Raw genomic sequence first — 23,009 nt, forward strand, 5'->3', positions numbered from 1 at the left:
GCTGTGTGCTTTTCACCTCATTATATGTAAAGGTAACTTATTCTTCTGGCAGGATGAAGAGGGTCCTATAAAATACAACCTCCTTCCTTTCGTGCAAGGTGCGTCCTTCTGTACTATTAAACACCTTACCTGTTTACTTTTACCATGTTGCCTCATATAATCATTCTGTCCACCTTCACCATTTGACAGTTGGTAAAAGCACACATTTACTTCTTTTGCACAATGCCATCCATAGAGTTTAAATCCTTTTCTCTCTGTGATTATAATTAACACATTTCTGCAAAAGGCAAAATGATGATCATTGATTAAGTTCTGTAATGAGCACATGGACGTGTATTCTATTACTCTATACTTGTTTATATTTGAAGATTCTAGTAATAAAAAGGTTAAAAATAACTTGTTTCTTTTATATTATTAGAGTGGTCTGTCCAGAAGATAGTCAAAGAATACATCCTTCAAGTGGATTTAACTGAAGGGGACAGAGCAGATTCACAGCATATTCTTCACAGGGACTTTCATTCATCTACATGTGTATTTCAAGGAGACGGTTCAGTTGACCACTACTATAGAGGTAAAAATTCGAGAGATGTAGAACAGCACAAACAGTCCTACTTTTAAACTACTGATTACAATTGTGGTATACCTGTAGGTAGCAGAGCTGAACAAAAAGAGAACATTATAATTTACTGTCGGGAAAGGACTGCAATTAGTGCGGAGTACTTCACTTTAAAAACTGCCCACCATTTATTTATATCTGCCCTTTTTTTTCTATTGCTGGACAAAAATCATTTCATAATAAAAAATTAAGTCATGTGTCAAAAGGTAACTTGTGTTATTACAAAATCAGGCATCTACATCTTTCCATTTTTTGTATGAGTATTTGTAAATATAAGGAAACTAACAATGTGGAATATACATATAATTGTTGCTTTAAACACTGGACATTTATTTATTGGGGCTCTATTTTTAATTTTACATACGAATGGTTGCATTTCAGGTTGGAAACTTTGTAAAAATTAATTTTCTATTTTTCATTTATTCATCTTACAAATAATTGTGTACATATAGCAGGAACCTGAGCTTCAACCTGTTTGGTTAAACTGCAAAATCAGAGTGTTTTAAAACCTAAAACAGAACAGAGTGTTTTAAAACCTAAATCAGTACTAAATTCCTGAAGAACACTAGCTCTTACCCCCAAGAGAGGGACAGAAGGACAGATTCATCATAGACAGAAACAAGAAAGCAGCTGAAGTTTTAAAGAATTTTTAAAGGTTATGTATGGGCTTGCATTATGGATCACCCACCAACAGGTTCCCATAAGGCCTCTACCAAGAACACAGTGGTAGTGCACTGAAAAGTAGGGGCAGGGCAGAAAAGCTGGGCGAAATCCCTTTGGGCCTCCCCTGTGTCCACTGAGTGTGAGGCAGTAGTTCCCAAAGGCAGGAGACAGGGCAGACAAATCTCAGGACGTACAGAAACACTTGGGGACTGTTGTGTAAGAGAGGGAGTGAGCTTTGTTAAGCGGCACTGGAGCTGGCCCACTGTGGAATGGGCTGCCCAAACAAACACGGCAATCAGGGAGATGTGACCACTTAGCTGGAATGGTAAAGTAGTTGAGATCTCTGACACCCACGATCCCCGGATGGCAGTACTGGCATTACCTGGCAGTTAGAAATGTAGACCTCGGCTTCATGCCAGACCTACTGAACCATTTTTTATTAAAATTTAATACTTTTTATTTCAGCAAGATCCCTGGGGGAGTGGTAGACATGTTAAATATTGGTTAGAGTGACTTCCTAAGGTGCATTCTAATCCTTAAAATTCTACTTTAACATGTACAATCAAGAACTGAGTGGTTAGCCATACAGAAACTAAATGTATGGTCCAAGAAGGAAAATTCAACGTGAGTAATCGAAGAAGACTTCGTTGAAGAATCAGGAGTTGTGCTGGTCCTTAAAAGCTGGAGGAAGAGGATGGACATATCAAGAAATAATATAAATAGGGATATTAAAGCAGAATTAGTGATATGGACCAGCCCTCTGGCAGTGGACAGGGAGATTAACGAGGGCTTTTACCTGGTTCCTCCTAAAATGCCCTAAGCCCAACTTTTCAGAATGAAATAGGTCACAAATCTTATCCTCAAGGAGCGCAACCCAAACACTGAATAGAATGGTCTGAGTGTCCTACTGAAGATACAGATAAAGGGCTGTGGTAGCAAAGGAAAAAAGCAGCTTGTTCAGAGTTGGAGATTTGGAGAACACTTCAAATCTTTAAATGAAGGAGCATTTAAACTGATATTTGAAGGTAGAGTGGGCACAAAGGTATTCCAAGTTGAGCAAATAAATTGAACAGGGTCAGGTGAAGAATCAGGCACGGATCAAAAGACTCAAATATCTGTTGGAGAGTTTCACCTTAATTTTGTAGGCAACAGAAAGCCACCAACAGTTTTAGTTGGGGAGCAATGTGATTGGGCCTGCTTTTTATAGAGATTAACCTGCCAGTAATAGATTCGTGACAAGACCGTCATTCCTGGTATCAGGTCTTTACTGGGGTGGTAACAATAAGATTGGAAAGGGGAATCAGAATGAAAAATGTTGCAAAGGCAAAATGGGCAGGTCCTATTGATGAAGTTGATTCTGATCTTGGTTACTTAAGGCAATGATGCTATTAGAATCATGATAAAATGCAGGAAGAGAGACAGATTTAGGAGGAAAGTAGAGTTCAATTTAGGTGATCCTAAATACACTCTGTTCCCTGCCTAACTTCCAAGATTTTCCTCCCTTTCACATTATTGGGAGTTAGTTTCATAGGTGATTGGATCTCACTCATCAATAACTAATCGTTCGCTGGTGAACTTTGCTATTCAACAAACACACAAAAGGTACCTAAAAACAAAAAGTCAACTCAGGTGCTCATGATGCCATGATTGTATCATAAATTTAAATTTAGAAATTTATTTAAAATAGAAAAATGCAAAAGGTATAGCAATGACTTGATCACATGTACAGTCTTAGATGCCACTTTTCTGAAGAGAAGCCTTGTGGAGACACTTCTTTCCTCATTATTAAAAAATCTGTTATAACTGTGATAAAACAGGTTGTGTTCAGTTTATTAGACTCGTACAAATAAAAACTTGGGTAGTTAACTGTACATGGTCCTATGTACAGTAAATAAGGACAATGAATGGAGGCATGGTCTCTTAGAATATCTGTTTTAGAATGGGAGGCTAATTTGGGAGCTTTTGGAGAACTCTGGTTAAGGCTGTGGGAAGAAGTTGCAGATTGATGACATCTTGGAAGTAATGACATGTTTTTAAAAGAATATTCCATGGAAGAATAAGTAGATTGTAATTTACAGAAAACATACTTTACATTTTAGTTAATGAGACACCTCATTTAGTTAATGTGGTACATTGAAACCTGGGCCCAATGCTTCACTCCTTCTCTGTTAGAATTAATCATCCATGTCCTTTGCCATATGACTTTGCCATTCTTCGCAGTGTTCTTCCAACTTGCTAATGTGGAGCTTGGTCATATGACTTAAAATTTTGGTCAGTAGAATGTGGATGGAAGCGACATGCTGTCCTGGCCATTGTCTATGGCCAGGTGGTCTGTGTTTCCTCTCATTCTCTTGTGCCCCTGCCATTCAGCATGAGAACAAGAGTCAGGAAACCACCAGACAAGGGCAATGTGAGACACACGCAGCAGGCCTGAACCAACTGCCTGAAGCAGAGCTACCCAGCTGAATTGCAGACCCATGAACAAGAAAACCAGTGTTTAGAATGGTAAGCCACTGAAACCTTGAGGTTGTTATCATTAATTTAAAAAAACTGAAGTATATCACTAATGAGCACAGCTGACCAGGACCAACTGTCATGTTCAAACAAGATACCAATGATTAGGACCTGAATCAGAGAGGGACCAGACCAGTATGGATGAAATTTGGCTCATCTTTTAAGCGACAATAAAAAGAACATACTTTAATAGTGATTTTATGATTTTATGGTAAATTGAGTGAGCTGTTAAGAGGCTTATCTTTACTTTAATATTCAAATATACATTTTGACTATAAAATATAAGCATCAAAACTACTTGTATTATTTTTTAATCCAGATTGAATTTTCCAGAGGTTGGGCATGTTGGCCTGAATAACAGGCATCTCTGCCTTCCCCCCCAAAAGGCAACAAAACCTGAGAAATAAAGTGAAATACAGAGCTGGAATTTTAAAAACTTGTTTAAGAATAATGTTAAACTTCATATATAATAAATAATATCAAGAAGGTTGTTGCATCTGTACCTGTTTTTTAAAACGTCTTCCCTCAAGAGAAAGACAAATGATTATTGCCTGTATCCTTTTGGCTTTGTAGTTTTTAGACTACGTGCTATTCAGTACAGCAGCCACTGGTCACATGAGACCTTGAGCATTTGAAATCTAGTAGTCCTTACTAAGATTTGCAGTAAGTATAATATACACATAATAGGTTTCAAAAGCTTAATATGAAAAAATAAACATCTCAATATTTATATTAACTACATGTTAAAGTGTTCATATTTTGTATATAGTCACTTTATTAAACTCTCTATAGTAACCCAGTTTGATTGTACTATATTTTTCTTACAGAGGTCTTGATTGATACAATGCTAAAATAAAATATACTTTTAAAAAACTTTTATTTATGTCATGTTTTATTTTCTTATTCAGGTAAAACTTTTATATTTCTCTCTTTCTGTCTCTCTCATACACACACATGCACACCCTAATTAACTGCAAAGTTTTTTGTCTACAGAAATAACCACTTCTAATTTTAATCCCTGTGGTTTCATAGAAATAGAAAATTTCTCACTTTTCTAAAGGAATGGAGTCACCACAACCAAGTTTGGGTGAAAGTCCAAGAAGGAATGGTAATCATTTATGACCAGTGGGAAATCCAATATTAAAATTATTTGATAGTAATGTATTTTATTTGGTCTTCCTCATCCAGAATGGCTGATAGCAGTTTCCTTCATCAGCCTCAAAACCCTCTTTCCCTGTAACTGATTAGCTTGTGCCTGCTGATCATCTCCATGATTTGAGATTTGTCAGTGGAGTTTGGCTCCCAGATACCTTTAAGATTTTGGTGGGGGGCAGAAAGGGAGAGTCCAGGCAATAAGACAGAAATGGAATAGAAAAAGATTTCAGTGTTTACAAAAGGAAACTTGTGAATTGTAATTTCAGCTTGCTGAGGGGCAGTGTTTGGAAAATAAAAAGCCGTAAACTTGGGGCAAAGACTTGAGTTTCAGTATCAGTTCTGCCATGTACTGGTGTGAGTGACCCCTGTTTGTAAAATGGAAATTACACTTTTGTGGGTTTTTTAGGGCCAGAATAGATAATGTGCCTGACAGTGCTTTGTATATGCAGACATAAGAAAGGAGCTGCTGCTATTGGTTGTATTTATATGACCTTTTATTTTCATCGTTATCAACTACTATTTATTTTATTCTGATTTTGATTATTTGATTTGATGTGATTCTGCTGTTCAGTGAGCAAGCCATATAATTAAGGAGCCAGGAGTATGGGAATCATTGATAAGCATCATACATCACATAGGTTACCATGCAAAATATATGAACAGAATATCAGCATTGCCACAACAGCCTTTGTGAACTTAAAGCAATGTTAAATTCCAAGTCCATTAGGAAATGGGTCATGTGTCTACTTCCCTTTCCACTATGCCCTGTATTCATGCATACTTAAGTGCATGCTTTGAAGTTATAAGGAGACTCTAGTAGTATATTCGGGAGAGAAAATAATGGTTAAGTGCATGCCAGGCTTTAGCTCAGCCATTTGCGCAGGTAACTTGACCTTTCTTAGCCTCACCTGCTGCACCTACGAAGTGGAATGATAGTACCTACCTTCATATTATTGTGAGAATTAAATGAAAAAGTGAACATAATGCATTTGGTCACAGAGCATAGTACACAATAAATGCTCAATAAATACTAGATCTAAGAACATAGCTAACTACTATTAGAAAGAGGTTAAACATATCCTAATTTGGCTTCATATTCCTTATCAACATACAACAAGTTCAGTTTTGGGTATCAGAGAAGAAACTGTTCCTGTCCACAGCTTTATTATACTCATATTCACCTGGATATTGTAAAAATTGACTTGGTTATTCAAGAAATGTAGGGATATTTGGCTTCTAGTTTGTGGGAGAGCTTTTCCTTCTCCCCTCCACCCTGCCCCACATCAGCTCAGTAGTCACTCCCCAGATCCAGAGATGGCGAGCCTGGGACAAGGTCAGAGTAAACACTATGCCACTCCGTCCTGCTCAAAAGGTAACCCTTAAAGGAAGTGGGTACAGGGTCTCTTCATATTTCTGTGACAAGGTCCACAGCTGCTGCTTCTCTCACAAAATATTCCACGGAGTAAGTAAATAGAACCCATGTTCCTGTGACAGGAGAAGCATCAGCACTTTCAGATCTGATCCCGGCACATTTTGACATATAAATATCATAATAGCAAAAAGATACGGCACACTAGACTAATGCAACTTTCTCCCTAAAGTAAACCCTGGGACAATAAGATACGGCATGGCTTTAAAATTCAATAGTGTCTTTATGGCGCACTTAGTATATTTGCCTATTAACTGAAAGGTTGGTGGTTTGAGCCTCCCCAGTCATGGTCTTGTCTCTAGCCAATTTCTTGGTGATGAAAATATTCTGCAGTTAGGTGGTGGTGATGGTTGCACAACATTGTGAGTGCAGTACCACTGAACTGTACATGTTAAATGGTGAATTTATGTTATGTGTATTTTACTATAATAAAAACAAAACCTTCAATCAATGCAGTGGAGGATACACTTCCCAACCCAACTATATTTTTCTTCCTGGTATATATACATCTACCATGTATATGGTATATACCATATACATCTACCAATATATACTCTAATATCTGAATGCCTATACATTAGCTTTTTAGAAATCTGGTCTGGGTGTTCAACTCTGTAGCATTTTGGCATCACCCTGAAATGTGTGACCCATTTTTGTTTTGGCTTGGGTTAAGTATAGTATTAACCGGCACAAGCACATAAATTCCCTTGCAAGACTCTTTGGTCCTAGACATACTTGTCTGGTCTAGAAAATTCTCCCATGCAAAGGCAGGCTGAGAGTGGAATGTGTGTCCTCTCCAAAGGCACTGTATGGCTTTCTTAATAAATGGGAAACAAGGGGAAAGGGATCTGTAAGAATACAACTGAGATTCTTCGTTTAGCCAGCACACTGTCTTAGCACAGGAGTCAAGACTCTGTTCTTCTAGAGGAAGCCAATATTGTTCTTTTATAAAGCAAAGATCATGAAAGGTGGCAGGCTTTTAAGACCTACATGAGCACAGAACAAAAAAGGAAGGAGGGGCTGGAGCTGGGAAAGACTCACAAAAGAGACAATATCCACCAGGAAGTCCTTGAGGCAGAAGGTGGTGATTACCTTCCAGGAAAAGGCTTCAGCAAAACCAAGGAAGCTTTATACTGGTCAAGACTGGCCTTCATGAACAAGGAAGGTAAACCTTGTACACCACTGTGGAGGAAAGTGCCCCCTGGACAAGTTTTTTTTTTTTCTCCAGGCAGCAGATTTCAGCTGCTCCTGCTATACCATGTCTTTCCGGAAAAATGAAGGCTTGTGAAAGACAATCAAGCCTATGAGAACCACTGCAATCAGGATCAGAGAGAAGATGACCATGAGGAAGACATAGGTGGAATGGGAGAGAGGTGTAGACATTGGCTGCTCAGCTGGGATCATGTTGGTCAGGTTCAGCATGTAGCCCAAAGTCCATCCCACATCAGCGTCCCGGATCTGCAAACAGTGAGGAAAGTTGTTTCTGGTGAGTTTTCATGCAACCCCATTCATAACACTTAAGCAGCCAAAGGATAGAGAGCACTGCATTCAGTTCTCTACAGGGATTACCTATATGTTCTAAACTGGGGGTTTAGTTGTGGGGTAAAAGGGAGCAGCAGCAAGGGATTATGGAGAGTTTGGAGCCTCACTACTGTATTCTCAAAATTCAGAGAGGATCTTTGTGACAGACTGCCTAATTCTCCCACAGAGTTTCAAGAGAACTTACATAGGCCATTGGAGATTTGCATTCCTCTTTTGTTGTGTGTGTCAGTGTTGGTGGTGGGGTGGAGAAGGGAGGTGGGAGGTGACAGAAAGCCGGCAAAGCATTAGGGATAATGATCTTCGTGAGGGCTGGAGTCTCATCCATGTAAAACCAGGACTTCTTTATGATTCAACTAGTGAAAATTGGAGAGTAATCTCAGCAAATGAGTCTTTATGGCAGTTGGAAGACAGCACATGCATGAGAAAGCATTCTTATTAAATGATTAAAATATGCTCGGACCCTGCCTTGTTCCTAGGAATATTTTCCAGCTGCCTCTTCACTTATTGGAGTATATAGCCTATGAATAATACATAATTTTGAAGTATTTTTATTATATGAGTTATACGTGATCATGTAGAAAAGTTAGAAAGTACAGATAATCCTAAAAAAGAAAACCACCTGTACTTCACACTCAGAAGTCACTGCTATTATTTTGTGAAATATCCTTCCAGTCCTCTCTGTGAAGTTTTCTTCTTAACAAAAAATGTGATTAAGTTGTATGTAGAATCATTCACTTAACAATGCCTTGTAAGCATCATCCATGCTTTTTAAGGCATTTCAGTAACATCATCACTGGCATGAACTGCCTTATATGTTCATTTTTACTCACCTTATCCATTATTTATAAATCCCAGAAATGGAGTAAGTGGATAAAGTAAAGTGCATATTTTAGAGCTCTTAGCACATATTGCTAATACAATCTCCCCAAAGGTTGTGCCAATTTACCTTCCAGCCAATATTGTATGGAAATGTTCCTCCCTCCTAACCTGTTACCAATACTGAAATTAATCTCTAAAATCTCTGGGGTTTTAGAGATTAATTGGGGGAGAGGAACCTTGACTGTGGTGTGTCAAGGAAAGCTCCAGAACTAGAATTATCGTCCAGGGTTTAGAAATACTGGATTATTCATTGGAGTTCAAGTAATATAAATCACTTGTAAATTTGATATAGATACGTCCTTCAAAGAGACAAAATAAACTCTGATGGGATAGAAGGAAGACTGGGATATTAAAACAAGGAAAGATTTGCATTTAAATGATCCAAGGCTGCTACAAGTCCCCTGCCTCAATGGTTTTATTTTTGTTCAAAGTCACCAAATTTAATAAAGGGGTAAACTTTTGCCATTACTGGGTATAGGCATAAAATGTAGAGAAATACTATTCTTGATATTTTTCACTATGAGTTGCCTGTACATGAGCCATGCTGCAGGTGTAAATGTTTCTCTTTGTTTGGATACCTGCAGGTGGCGCTATGCTAAAGCACAGCTGTGAGGTTTCCCCTTTAAGGCTCCTGCTGAGCCTGGCTTCTAAGCAGAGACCCTCATTCACAGCCACTCATCGCTTTCTTCGCACTGAGTTTTCAGATTGGTCAACCTTAAAGGTACAACCAACAAAGCCTTCACCCCTTATGAGAAACCATGATCATCCTTTCCTGATTCATGGAAGGGGTCTTCAGGATGGATGTTGACCTTAGCACACAGAATCACCATGGCTACTAAAATACTGTAACATTACTGTAACTTCTCACTTTTTTGTTTTATAAGGAATTTGTCACTGTCATGTAAGCAAAAAGAGTCTGAGAATGCAGGAAGTTCTCCTTAGATAGGATATCCACAACTGGATGGCCAACAAACCCAGATGGGTTTGGCACAAAATGTCGGTGTAGGTTAGAGGTGAAGTGGTGGAATAGGACGTCAGGCCAAAACTTAAATCAGGTTGAATCCTACCTCTTTCAAGCCCAAAGCTGCTTCAATCACAACAACCCAACCTCCCTGAAACCCCATAAGTACCTGGCCCATGAAATGAATAGTCTTCCAGTTATCAGGTGTGAAATGGTAGCCCTTCTGAAGAAGAGAGATAATGTAAGTCCCGGAAAAGCAGTATTCACTCAGGTACTTCTCCTTCACATCACCAAAATTCATCTTCAGCTGGAAATGAAGTGAGGGAAATATCATACTTGTGTAATGGGCACAACTCTCCAAGATCTCTTTTTCAGTTGATCAACAGAGGGGGAAGCCCCAGCTCACATGGCCCTGAAAGTCCGCCTCTCCAGCAGGTTTTGGGAATGGTGCTGTGCTTTTTCAGTGGGTGCCGGGGCTTATAGAGGATGTTTAGGGAACTTCTTCTCTAAGATTCTATGAGATGGTAATAAGTGCTCCAGGAAAAAGTCATTTCTATTATCTAGTAGGTCAGAAACACTTTCGTCCCTCGTGAAACTTGAGTTTCACAGATTAGCGTGTTAAAGGTGTGAAAAATCTTGCACAAAAGAAACCCATTAATTTTTTTTACACTGTCCTAGGATAGAATGGACCACCTCAGTAGCTTCTGAGGCCCATACATTTCTATCACCACAATTACTTTAGCAAACCTGGTCTCCTTCACTTCTGAAACATCATGCAGAGTTAGTGATCGAGTTTGCACAAAACCCATTAATTTTTGTGTAATCAGTTTCCTATATGCTCTTGACCAGAGTCTTTGGTTCAGAGCCTCTATAAGTATCTTAAGGAAATAGTGTCATAAAGAGCCATTCAATTTAATCCCTAGACCAGCAGCATCAGCATCCCATAGGAGCTTGGTAGTCCTTCACACAGAACAGCCAAGACGAGTGTGATCATGTATGTAGTCAAGTTTGAGAAACAGCTCTGGAACACAGTTTAGGGAGCATTGTGCTCAGGATTGCTAAAATTACCAATATCTCACCTTCTGTTCTTTGTCCTTACTTTTTTTTGGCATGTAAGTCATGCAAAGGGGTCTTTTTGAGTTCTTCATGTGTTTACCCTACTCCTGAATGAAGGAATTAATAGCTACGTGCCAACCCCTGCCTTTACTTTACCTAGTTGTTGTGAATATATGCTGGATATATTCAGCATATATATTCAGCACAGCTGGCTCTGCTCCTCTTCTCCCCTCAAGATCAACAGCCAGGACATCTTTAGTTCAGCTCAGAGTTCTTTCTACTGCCCTATTCCTCAGCCCTTGAGAAAGGCATTCCCTCCTGTACACCTTAGGAAGTGAGAGAGCCAGCATTTGTTAAGCATGTACTAGGACTTACGCCAGATGTTTTATATGTAGGTCTTCTGGTTGCCTGCCTACCCGCCTTGTGCCCAGATTTCTCTTCCCTATCAAGGAACACCCCATCTCTAACCTTGAACTGCTAGCCGAAGTCTTTCTCACTTGGCTCCTAGTAACCCTCAATCTCTGGAAAACTAATCCCACACCTAACCTGAATTGTCCTGCTCTGATGGAATTCTTCAAATGACCCAGCTTGGAAACTTTTTATCACAGTCCTTGAAATTACTCTTCGATCACCTCCTCTGTATATGATGTTCATCTGAGATCTTCGTGCGACATCAATTGACTTCGCCTGACTAGGTCCCTACCCCTTTCTTTCTGCACTCTGGTTTTCCTTTGTCAAAACACACCTCCCATTTGATGTAGTCTTGGCAGGCCTGTCAAACAGAAAACCCCTAAGGGATAAGAATTTCAAGAATCCACTGCCAGCAACCCCACAGGTTCTTGAAGGCTTGCCTATCCCTTGAGGGAATGCCATTTTGGCCTAATTTCCTTGAACCCTTCAACATTCCTATGCCCCTCCTCCTTCTGGGAAACTGTACATTTGCTAAGCAGTCTAACCTGCTGAGGATTATTTATGATACTAGCCGACAATACAGAAGCCAAAGGCATCTACCTGGTACATCAATGCAGATTTGATCATGTTTTTCTTTCAATTCCAGTTAACATAAAATACGATATTAGTTTCAGGTGTACAACATAGTGATTAGACATTTACATAATTTACAAAGTGATTACCCCAATAAATCTAGTACTCACTGACACTATACTTAATTATTATCTTATTGACTATATTACCGTGTCTATACTTTACGTTAAGACAATTTGTACTTCTTAATCCCTTTATATCCCAGAACTGACACATTAATGCTTGTAGGTTCAATACTGTGTGCTCTCCAAATGGGAAAATAATTCGCCCTCCTTTGCATTTTGTTTCCCCCGCCAAAGCACGTACAGGCAGTACCATTACAGTATGTATAAAGCATTAGCCCACTTTTTGGCACATAATACGTGCTCAACAGTTGTTAGCACTCTGTCTGTCAAAGGTGTTTGGAAGGGACATTCCCAGACTAAAGTCACACTGGGACAGCAGTTCTTCCTCATGTTGAGGACAGCAAGGAAAGAAGAAAAGAATTAGCCTATAGCAGAACATTTTACCAAAAAAACCCCCCAAACTGCTCTTTCTAACTGCAGATGAACAATGCAATTAGAAAAAAACGAACGAACACTGATCGATAACACCCATCTCAACATTCTAGGCTCTGGGTGAGGGTCTGTGTTTCACCTACAACTCCATTCCCCATCCCTCTGTATTCCCACATCCCCACCCCACTGAATGTTTCAGAATTTCTCCCAAATGCAGGCCTCTGACCTTACTTCCAGGGCTTCAGCTCCTGAGCAATTCCTCGTGTGACTTAACCTAGGCAGACCTACAGGTCCACATACAGTAAGATTCCCAACTTAATGTAATCTGATGAAATAGGAAGTAGATGAGGGTAAAGAGAGAAACCCTGACAAGAATTTTCACTCTGAACAAGAAGTAATTTTTTTCAAAGTGCAGCCTCAATCTGCCTCCTCGGCAGCCATACATACACCTGATGTCAAATTTCTTCAACTCCAAGATGTTCATCTTCCTCCACAGATCACCACCAACTGCAAAATGCACCCCCCCCAAGTGTTTTGCAAACTGTAAGGTGCTGGGCCGTATTCGGGCAGCTTTTTTGAAAATTCCTGAGCCCTGGTGGGGTAGCTCTGTTGGTTGGAGCACTGTCCCTGATAGGCCAGATTGTGCATTCTGTCCCTGGCTAGGGCACTTACAAGAAGCAACAAGTGAATGCATAAATGAGTGGGACAACAAACTGATGTTTCTCTCTTTCTGTCTCTCTGTCTCCCTCTCTCTCTCAAAATCAATCAATAGATTAAAAAATTAAAAAGAAAAAAAGAACCCTGGCTGGTGTAGCTCAGTGGATTGAGTACGAGCTGCAAATCAAAGGATCGCCAGTTTGATTCCCAGTCGGGGCCCATGCCTGGGTTGTGGGCCAGGTCCCCAATAGGGGGTGTTTGAGGCAACCACAGATGTTTCTCTCCCTCTCTTCTTCTCTTCTCCTCTCTAAAAAAATAAATAAAATATTTTTTAAAAGTTTTGTAAAAAAGAAATGCCCTAAATACCCTTCCTTCCTGTTTTAACTCAAAATACTTAGGGAGAATTCCAAACCTCAAGGTTCTTGCACAACCTCATTTCCCCCTTTGTCATGGCTGATAAGAACAGCATCCATTTGTAATTAATTGCATTTTTGCAGAATGAAAGCACCATTCAATTTTGCAATGGTGTCAATTTAAAACAGCTGCTGTTTTGCACTATCCCTAGAATCTAGGGGCCTAGATGATCTGTCTGTTTAAATGAGAGTAGACCCCATAGCTCTTTTCTTCCTGGAAACTTTCATCAAATAGCACCAAACCTTGAGTGCCTCAGACAAGAAAAACACTGTGCTTCAAATTCATGAGTGAGTCAGAAATACCCTGGACCTGGGAAGTGGAGAAAGGGTCTTAATAAAATGGTGTCTGTGGAAGGTTCTGTGAATTGCCCATCTTTCTTGCTAATAAAGCTGTTAATTTGGGTGTTTGGGGAGGGGAGTGGGTGACAATATGCCCAGATCCAGGAAGCAGCTCATGATGGATCTGAGGCTCTCAGCCAGTGTTAAAATCCCATGCACTCTGTTCTCCCATCCAGTCCTGGCCAATGAAATATAAGAGAAACTGCTAAGGAGCTTCTGGAATTGTTTTTGCCTTCCTGTAAAAAAGAATAGATGTGTCTGGTTCTACCCTTCTTTGGACCCTGAATGTGTCTGTGATCCCTGAAGCTAGATCTTGTGTCCATGAAAGAATAGGCATAACAACAAAGTAGAAGTAGTGCTGAGAGAGAGTCAAGCTGCAGCCGACCCCATGCCAGCAGCTGCCTACTGCCAGACTTCGCAATAGGTGAGGAACAGGAGACCTTTTTTGTTTAAGCCATTGAATGCCAAGTTATTAGAAAACGTCTACGAACTCATTTCTGATTGCCCCATTCGGGCTTCCCTAATACGTTTACCGTATCTTGGTCAAATTAGTGCAACTTGAAGGGCAGATTCACATCCTCTGTGTTGTTAAGGTCACAAAACACTGGTAATAGTTGCTGTCTGTAGTCACTCACCTCTTTCCAAGGCTGAGAGCAGAAATTTTTTATCATGTCAATCATCTTTTCCTGAGAGAGGGGTTCCTCTGATGTGAGGTTTAAAAACTTCATCACATAGTAATAAGCTGAAAATGCCTGCAAGAGAGAAACGCAGAGTTTTGCAGTGTTCAGCACAGAGGGACACTGACTCTCCAGAATGTCGTACCCCTAGTGAAGGGGCCTGGAAGTCCCTGTTGAGTCAATGCACAGGATTCTTGATATTTCAGACCCTAGCAAGATGGGTCACTTTGCTTCTGACATGCATTTCTGAGCCAGCTGGTAGCTAATTTTCTCAGTAATTTTAATGGGAGGGTCAGGGAGAAAGATGGGTGAAAGAGAAGACAGAAAAAGAGGAAGAGGTTACTAAAGTCCCATCTTCAAAAAACTATGTTTTATATAAATTTTTTATCAAATAAAACCTGGAAAATTCTATACAGGGATATTAAAAGTTATCTCTGAATAGCAATTATGAGGTGTTTTTGTACTACTTTCTTTAAATAGTCAATCTTTATTTAACAGATATTTACTGCAGATCTTATCATGAACTAGGTACAACTGAAAGGTTTTTAAAAATCATTATTATAACAAATGAGAACTATAGAAAAAGCTAAAAGTACAAATGAGTAAAAAAGGAGACATTTGATTAACATAACCTAAATTTTATCACTTAGAGAAAACTGAAGGTCAACTGAATGTCAGCCTTGAGGGTTACATCAGCTTCTTTTCACATAACTTACACTTTCCCTCTGTCCCATTCAGGACCCGGTGATTACCAACTAAACATCCACCATCTGCCCCAGGAATGTGGCCACCCACGACAGGAGGGAATCTTGAGCATCCTGGTAGGGAATACATGACTCCAGATCTCCATCAAATGAGCTTCAGTGAAACTTCATTTACATACTGGAATATTTCCAAAAAGTTTACTGAGATGGAGAAACATGTTTTTCACCTGAGTTTCTTTAACAATGTGAATGTCTTCTGTTCCCTGTAGAACGAAGCGATGGACTTATTTTGACAGGATGGGGTGATTAAAGCTTGAACTAGAGGCTACATCTATTTCTTCTTGCCCAAAGACAGACATAGACAGACAGAGGAGAGGGAACCAGGAAAAATGAGAGCAGTGCAACTGTGACCGTGGGAGATGGTGCCCAGTGTGATGGCACTTCTCCCCATGAGCCTTTATATTGGCAGGACAGCCACCAAACACGCAAGATAAGTGCTGTGAGTGGACCTGTCTGTCTCCAGGAATAAACCAAGTAAAGAGCGGAGTGTCAGCACACCTGAAATGCTGCTTATATGAGCAATTAAACTCCTGAAAGTCAGATGTGAGAGCGTCTCTTAAAGGAACTCTCTCATGACTCCTCTAACAAAATGAAGAACTCATGCCCCAGTTTATCTAGCTGGCAATTAAGGTGCTTGACTCTCAGATGTCCTTATACTTGAATGGTCCTGTAACTCCTCCCTGAAGGCATGACAGGCAAGAGAAAGCTGGGTTACATGATTTATAAACTATACTATTTGAAAGAGGGCTGGAGAGTAAGGATGTGGAAGGAGGGTTTGGACGCCTTCCCAGGATCTGGCTGAGTGATGTGCCACCTCTCACCTGGATAATGAAGTTGTCAGGGGCTGACTGAGGGATGAGCAGGGTCATGGTGGTTCTCTATTCCTCACTAATGTCCCCATCCGAGCATCCATTTCCTCATTTGGAAAGACAGCTTCCACATCCCTGGAACTTGGGAATTCCAACACTTTAAATATCATGCTGGTTGCAGAACAAGATCTTGGCATGGTCCTCTTTCTTCTGTCTTAACCCAAGACACCATCATCTCTTGTGTGGACACTGCAATGGCCTTTTACTTGATCTCTATGTTAGCTTCCTAGTGCTATTCTAATTCACCCTGCACCTGGCAGTTGCAGAAATATTTTAAAAACAAAGTTGATAATCTCATTCCTCTGCCTAGAGCCGTCAGTGACTCCTGATTATACCTAGATTAAAGTCCAAACTCTCCCAGGTCTCTCAAGGACAGGCCTGTTTTAACCCTTCCTACCTTGCCAATAGCATCTCATACTCTTTCCCACCCTGCCCACCACACCTTAGCCACCTTCGCCTTCAATCTCTGCCAAGTTTTTCTTCTCTGGGGTTGCATACTTGCTATTCCCTCTGTTGGAAATTCCTTGACTTCTACATCTCCTTCTCAGAAAGATTTTCTAGTCATCTATCTAGACTAGTACCCTCTGTTATTCCCTTTCAAAGGACTCTTTCTTCCCAGCAGTTACCACGGTCTGATTTGCTTTTGTTCATTTGTGTTTCTGGTCTCTTATCTACCTGCATCTAGAATGGCAGGACCACATCTGTGTTATTCTCAACTGCAATAACCTGGCACTTAGCACATGGAAGAGCTCTATAAATTATCAAGTGGCACAACACTGCTTTCCCTCTAGTTCCTAGAGCACTGCCTAGAATGTAAGAGATATTACCCAACACAGCCTATAGATTCAACACAATTTCTATCAAAACACCAATAGCATTTTTTATAGAATTACAACAAATAACCTAAAAATGTAAGTGGAACTACAAAAGACCCTGAAAATCCACATTAATCTTGAAAAAGAACAAACTTAGAGGTATCATACAACCTGATATATCAAACTGTACTACAGGGCTACAGTAATCAAAACAGCATGGTACTGGCATAAAAACAGACACATAGATCAATGGAACACAATAGAGAGCCCAGAAATAAACTCATGCCTACATGGTCAATTAATATTTGACAAAGGAAGCAAGAACATACAATGGGGTCAAGACAGTCTATTCAATAAATGATGGTGGGAAAATTGTACAGACAAATGCAAAAAAAATGAAACTAGACTACCTTCTTACACCATACATAGAATAAACTCAAAATGGATTAAAGACATATATTAGACTCAGAACCATAAAAATCCTAGAATAAAACATAGGTGATAAAATCTCAGATGTTTCTTTCAACAATATTTTTTATATATCTTCTCAGGAAAGGGAAACAAAAGAAAAAATTTAAAAATGGGACTACAGCAAATTAAATATTTTGTACAGAAAAGGAAACCATCAACAAAATGAAAAGATAACCTCAAAATGGAAGAAGGTATTTGCCAATGATTCAATAAGGGGTTAAATCCAAAATGTATAAAGGACTCATACAACTCAACAGCAGAAAAACAAATAATCCAATTAAAAAGTGGGCAAAGGATCTAAACAGACACATCTCATAAGAGGACATACAAATAGCCAATAGACATGAAAAGATGCTCAATATCACTAATCATTAGAGAAATGCACATTCAAACCACAATCAAATATCACCTCATGCCTGTAAGAATGGCTATAATAAATAAATCAACAAACAAGTGTTGGTGGAGGTGTAGAGAAAAAGGAACCCTCATGCATTGTTGGTGGGAATGCAGATTGGAAAGCAATGTGGAGTTTCCTCAGAAAATTTAAAATGGAACTGCCTTATGACCCTGTGATTTCACTTCTGGCTACTTATCCAAAGAAACCCAAAATACTGTTTCAAAAGAACATATGCAGCATTATTTTCAATAGCCAAAATATGGAAGCAATTCAATACCCATCAGTAGACAAGTGGATAAAAAAGTGGTGGTACATATATACAATGGAATATTGCTCAATCATAAAAAGAATGAAATCTTAGCATTTGTGATGGCATGAATGGGCCCACAGGGTATTATGCTAACTGAGATAAGTCAGTCCCAGAAAGGCAAATACCATGTGATTTCACATGTGGAATCTAAAGAACAAAATAAATGAACAAACAGAATTGAAACAGACTCATTGATACAGAGAACAGACTGATGGTTCCTAGAGGGGAAGGGGATTGGGGGTCTGGGTGAGAAAAAGGGGAAGGTATTAAAAAGTACAAGTGGGGCCCTGGCCAGGTAGCTCAGCTGGTTGGAGCATCCTCCTGTACACCAAGAGGTTGCAGGTTCTGTTCCCTGTCAGGGCACATACCTAGGTTGTGCGTTTGATCCCCAGTCGGGGCGCACACAGTAGGCAACCAATTGATGTTTCTCTCTCTTCCTCTCTCTCTAAAAATCAATAAACATATCCTTGAGGATTTAAAAAAGAAGTACAAACTGGTAGTTACAAAATAGTTGCGGGGATGTAAAGTACAGCAGAGGGGATATAGCTAGTAATATGGTAATAACTATGCATAGTGCCAGATGGGTACTGGAAATATGGGGGACAACACTTCGTAAACTATATGACTGCCTTGCCATGCTCTGTACACCAGAAACTGATACAAAATAATATTGAATGTAAACTGTAATGAAAATGTGTTTTAAAAAGTTAAGAGACACTTACTGAATCCCTGTTGAATGAGAGACTGGATTAATTCTGAGACTGGATAGCTATGATGTACACAGCTAATGCCTGGAGAAGCTCCCTCTCATTCATTACAACTACATATGTTAAGAGTTAACTGATTGTGGGGCAGGAGAGGGGAAGATTTTTCTGTTTTACTTTAAAAATTTTTATAGTGCAAGAACCTTTAAAAAAATTTAGGTGTCTGATACAGCACCGTGATCAATTAGGACGATGTTATACGCACATCTCCAGCACTTACTCAGCATGTATAACAGAAACCTCATGCCTGTCAGTAGCAATGTCCCATGTCCTCCTCTCCCAGGCCCCTGGTAACCACCATTCTACCCTCCGATTCTAGGAGTTTGGTTATTTTAGATGACCTAATATGAGTGGAGTCCTTTTACATTTGTCCTTTTGTGACTGGCTAATTTCCCTGGCGTAATGTCTTCAAGATTCATTTTTGTCACATATCACAGGATTTTCTTCGTTTTAAGGCTGACTAATAGTGTAGTATAAGTGTATACCACATTTTCTTTATCCATTCATCCATCAATAGACTTTTTAGGTTATTTCCACATCTTGTGCTGTAATGAGCATTAGAGTGCTAATATCTCTTCCAGGTCCTAATTTCAATTCTTTTGGATAAAAACCCGAAAATGAGAGTGCTGTACCCTATGGTGGTTCTTTTTTTTTTAATTTTTGAGGAACCTCCATATTGTTTTCCATAGTAGCCACACCATTTTGCATTCCCACAGACACTGTACAAGGGTTCCTCCTCATTGAAGAATTAAGAAATTCTCTTACTTTTGCTATGTGCTCTTTAAATAAATAAAAATTATTTTAAAGTATGAACAAACAAACTTTCTATAGGTGAATTTAGTAAAACATTGAGCCTTCAGTGCAATGCATAGCAGTCAAGTCATCAGGGTCTCCTGGTTTGCGCCATTCCCTACCCCCAAGGCTTTGTGTGCCGTGGGCTCTTGAAAATTTCCTCCTGAAATTTTTCAGAAGCCTCCCTTTAGCATCTCAGAATCCTGCTTTTATTCATTTCTCAAAATATAAAAGGTGCCCTCTTCATTGTTTTTCCATCAAAATAGGTAACACAGGGCCCTGGCTGATGTGGCTCCGTGGATTGAGTGCCAGCCTATAAGCCAAAGGGTCGCCAGTTTGATTCCCAGTCAGGGCACATGCCTGGCTTGTGGGCCAGGTCCCCAGTAGGGGGCACATGAGAAGCAACTACACATTGATATTTTTCTTCCTCTCTTTCTCCCTCCCTTCCCCTCTGTCTAAAAATAAAGAAATAAAATCCTTGGAAAAAAAACAGAATAAGTAACATGTTTATTATATAGAATTATTACAAGTAAAAGATGAAAGTCTCTCCTTAATCTAACCATCCCCTAGAAAAAAAATACACTTTATAATTTCCTGTTTAATACCTGCAGCATATATATGTAAAAGATCAATATATATATATGTATATATTACATAAATGTGATCATACTGGACACAATGTTTTATAATCCTACTATGTTTCACTTGATAATAACACATATTGGACATAATGTTTTATAATCCTACTTTGTTTCACTTGATAATAATACATCATGGGTGGGTTCCTATGCAGATTTACCTTACCCATTTAAGTGACTATAAAAGGGTACTGTGTATGGATATATCATAACTAACTTAAACTATCTCATATTCATGAGTATTTAGGTTTTCTAATGTTTCACTATTATAAATATGTTACAGTGTACTTGCATCTTTGTACCCTTACTTTGGGACAACATCCTTGGGGTAAAAATGTTTGTGCAGAAGGCAACTATATTTTATAAGTGGAGATATACTCTAAAAGACAGGAAAATGTTCATATTGCAGTTCATAATAGCCCCAAATTGGAAACAACTCAAATGTCCATTAACTATAGAAGGGCTAGATAAATAGTGTATTCAGGCAAAGGATTGCCACATTGGAGTGAAAGAATGAACTACTATTACATGCAACAACATAGATAAATCTCAGACACTACTGTGAAAGAAGTCAGAAAAAAAAGGACACATGCCAATTGCAAGAACTGGCAACACTAGTCTGTGGTGATAGATGTCAAAGTAGTGCCGTCATTTGAGAGGGTAGTTAAATCAACTGGGAGAGTGGACAAGGGAGCTTTGTAGGGTGCTGGGAATGTTCTATACTTTCATCTAGACAAAGGGCTTATAGGTATCCCTTAAAACTATCAAACTCTGGCCTTCAAATATGCATATTTTTGCAGGTATGCTAGACTTCAATTTTAAAAATAGAGGCGAGCATATTTTAAATATCCATACACATCTTGTCAGATCCTCTTTCAATAAGATTGGATCCCTTTACAAGTATAAAAGATAACTTTCTTTTTACCCTAGAATGTAAAATATGTTCTACTTTCTATGAGTCCCAGTAGTGGTCCTTTCTTTAAATGCCCATCTAAACAGGGTTATTCAGTACTTCCAAAGCCTGGAACTATTTTCTTTCCAAACTCCTGAACCATGCCTGCATCCTCAGTCTTCCTAAAATCATCACCATTTTCCTGTACTATAGAAATATGAGTTTATGGACCATAAGCCTCAAACAAAGGCATATAAAGATTTTAAAAAGATGATCTTTAAGCTTGGGGAAAAGCTTCTAGAATACCAGAGGCAAGCATCCTGCCTGGTCCACATGAGAACCCACCGAACTACTTTCAGGTCTCTGAACACATTTTACTCTTTCCCGTTGCCAAACGGTGCGCGCTGGTCTTCTCCCTACAATATTCCAAACACCCATGTTCTTTCTGTGAATACACAACATTCCAGGCACTCTGTCAGGCCCCCAAATGAAAAAGTGAAAAAGTACACCATCTTTGCCTTCCAGGGCCTCAGGACATATGGGAAAACAGACATGTCAACTATAAAGACAAACACATTCACATCAGCCAAATTTATGTAATTTTAACCCACATAGAAATGCAATCCATTCCTGTTCAGTTTAATTGATTTGGTTGAAGTAGAGCAGTCTATCCTCTCTCAAACTCTTTTTTGTTTTTGTGATATCAGTTACCCATCTCCCTCCCTGCTCCCCCGACTTCAGAGAATCTCCCAGGGAGCCCTTTGTCCCCTCTGACATGGCTTCTGAAACTGCTCATCAAAATCACCAGTAACCTCCTAACTGCCAAAATCACTAGTCATTTTTTTCATTCCACCCCTTTGTTGATTTTTGGCTGCATATCATTCATTCATTTGTTCAGTATTTGCTGAGTACCAACTATGTTCTAAGCAGTGACCGAAACAGATGAAAATCCCCGTTCTCTAGTGGAAGGCAGCAGAACACCAACAAGTAACAGATAGTACGATGGATGGTAACAAGTGCTATAAAAATAAAACCTCTTGTTACATATCCCACATATACAGGGGTGGGCAAAAGGAAATTTACAGTTGTTTGGAAAAAGACATGCAAGTTACGATTTTTACAGTAACGTTATTAACTCAAAAGAATGGCACAATGCCACAGTGCACTTAGGTACGATCTCTTCGGTGCTCAAATTGCCAGCCCTCGTTACTTACACATTCTTGTAGTCTACTTGCTATACTCAAGCACACTTTGGCATAGAGTTCTTTATTGCCATCAATTTCTTGGCATGCCTCTCTTATGCAGTGAATCATATAGATACCCACGGTACATGGTTTCCATGAAGAGACTTTATCTTTGACAACACCTTCAAAGAAGGAGTCCACTGGGGTGGGAGGTCTGGTGATTGTGGTGGCCATGCCACCAGTTCCTCAACATACCCACCTGCTGGGTACACCAACTCTAAACCTACATTTGCCCACCTTTCTAGAGAGCCTCTGTGCAGATTAGAGAAACCCACAGAATAGGCAGAGTTCATTTCTAATTTCTTCCAAACCTGCTGCAACTTATTTCTGGGGTCGTTTTATCACGAGAACTGCTGCCTGGTAATGTAACTGACATTCCACCTTTACCGGGTTTCCAGGGAAACAAATCCAGAACACTAATCTAAAGCCAAATTTTCCCATAAAGGAAGAAAAAGGGTATCTTAAATTATTTTCCAAAGGTCCAATTGAAAACATACTTGTAGTACTCTGGGGAAAAAAAATAAAATGAAGCATTGTAATAATAGAAGGAACAGGCATTACAGTCTAGTCTCAAGATTCTGCTCCAAACTAAATACTTGACTTGTTCCCCA

General features: G+C 39.4%; 1 protein-coding gene and 1 non-coding gene across 5 annotated transcripts in view; both read right to left on the reverse strand.

Annotated features, from left to right (window-relative positions):
* Nucleotides 1-3,088: 3,088 nt before the first annotated feature.
* Nucleotides 3,089-23,009, reverse strand: part of ENTPD1 (ectonucleoside triphosphate diphosphohydrolase 1) — a 102,401-nt gene continuing 82,480 nt past the window's right edge. For all 4 annotated transcript variants that reach the window (XM_037050862.1, XM_037050860.1, XM_037050859.1 and 1 more), the window contains 3 exons: nt 14,401-14,517; nt 9,929-10,066; nt 3,089-7,835 (listed from right to left, as the gene is read on the reverse strand). In XM_037050862.1, the coding sequence (XP_036906757.1) occupies nt 7,629-7,835; nt 9,929-10,066; nt 14,401-14,517 (462 nt within the window). In that variant the 3' untranslated portion in view covers nt 3,089-7,628. The remainder of the gene's footprint in view (nt 7,836-9,928; nt 10,067-14,400; nt 14,518-23,009) is intronic.
* Nucleotides 10,427-10,559, reverse strand: LOC118990324 (small nucleolar RNA SNORA66). Its single transcript, XR_005067199.1, has one exon. It is a non-coding gene; the product is annotated as a small nucleolar RNA SNORA66 (small nucleolar RNA).

The sequence above is a fragment of the Sturnira hondurensis genome, unplaced genomic scaffold (assembly GCF_014824575.4).
Source record: "Sturnira hondurensis isolate 20B ecotype Veracruz unplaced genomic scaffold, ASM1482457v3 Scaffold0006849, whole genome shotgun sequence".
Lineage (NCBI taxonomy): Eukaryota > Metazoa > Chordata > Mammalia > Chiroptera > Phyllostomidae > Sturnira > Sturnira hondurensis.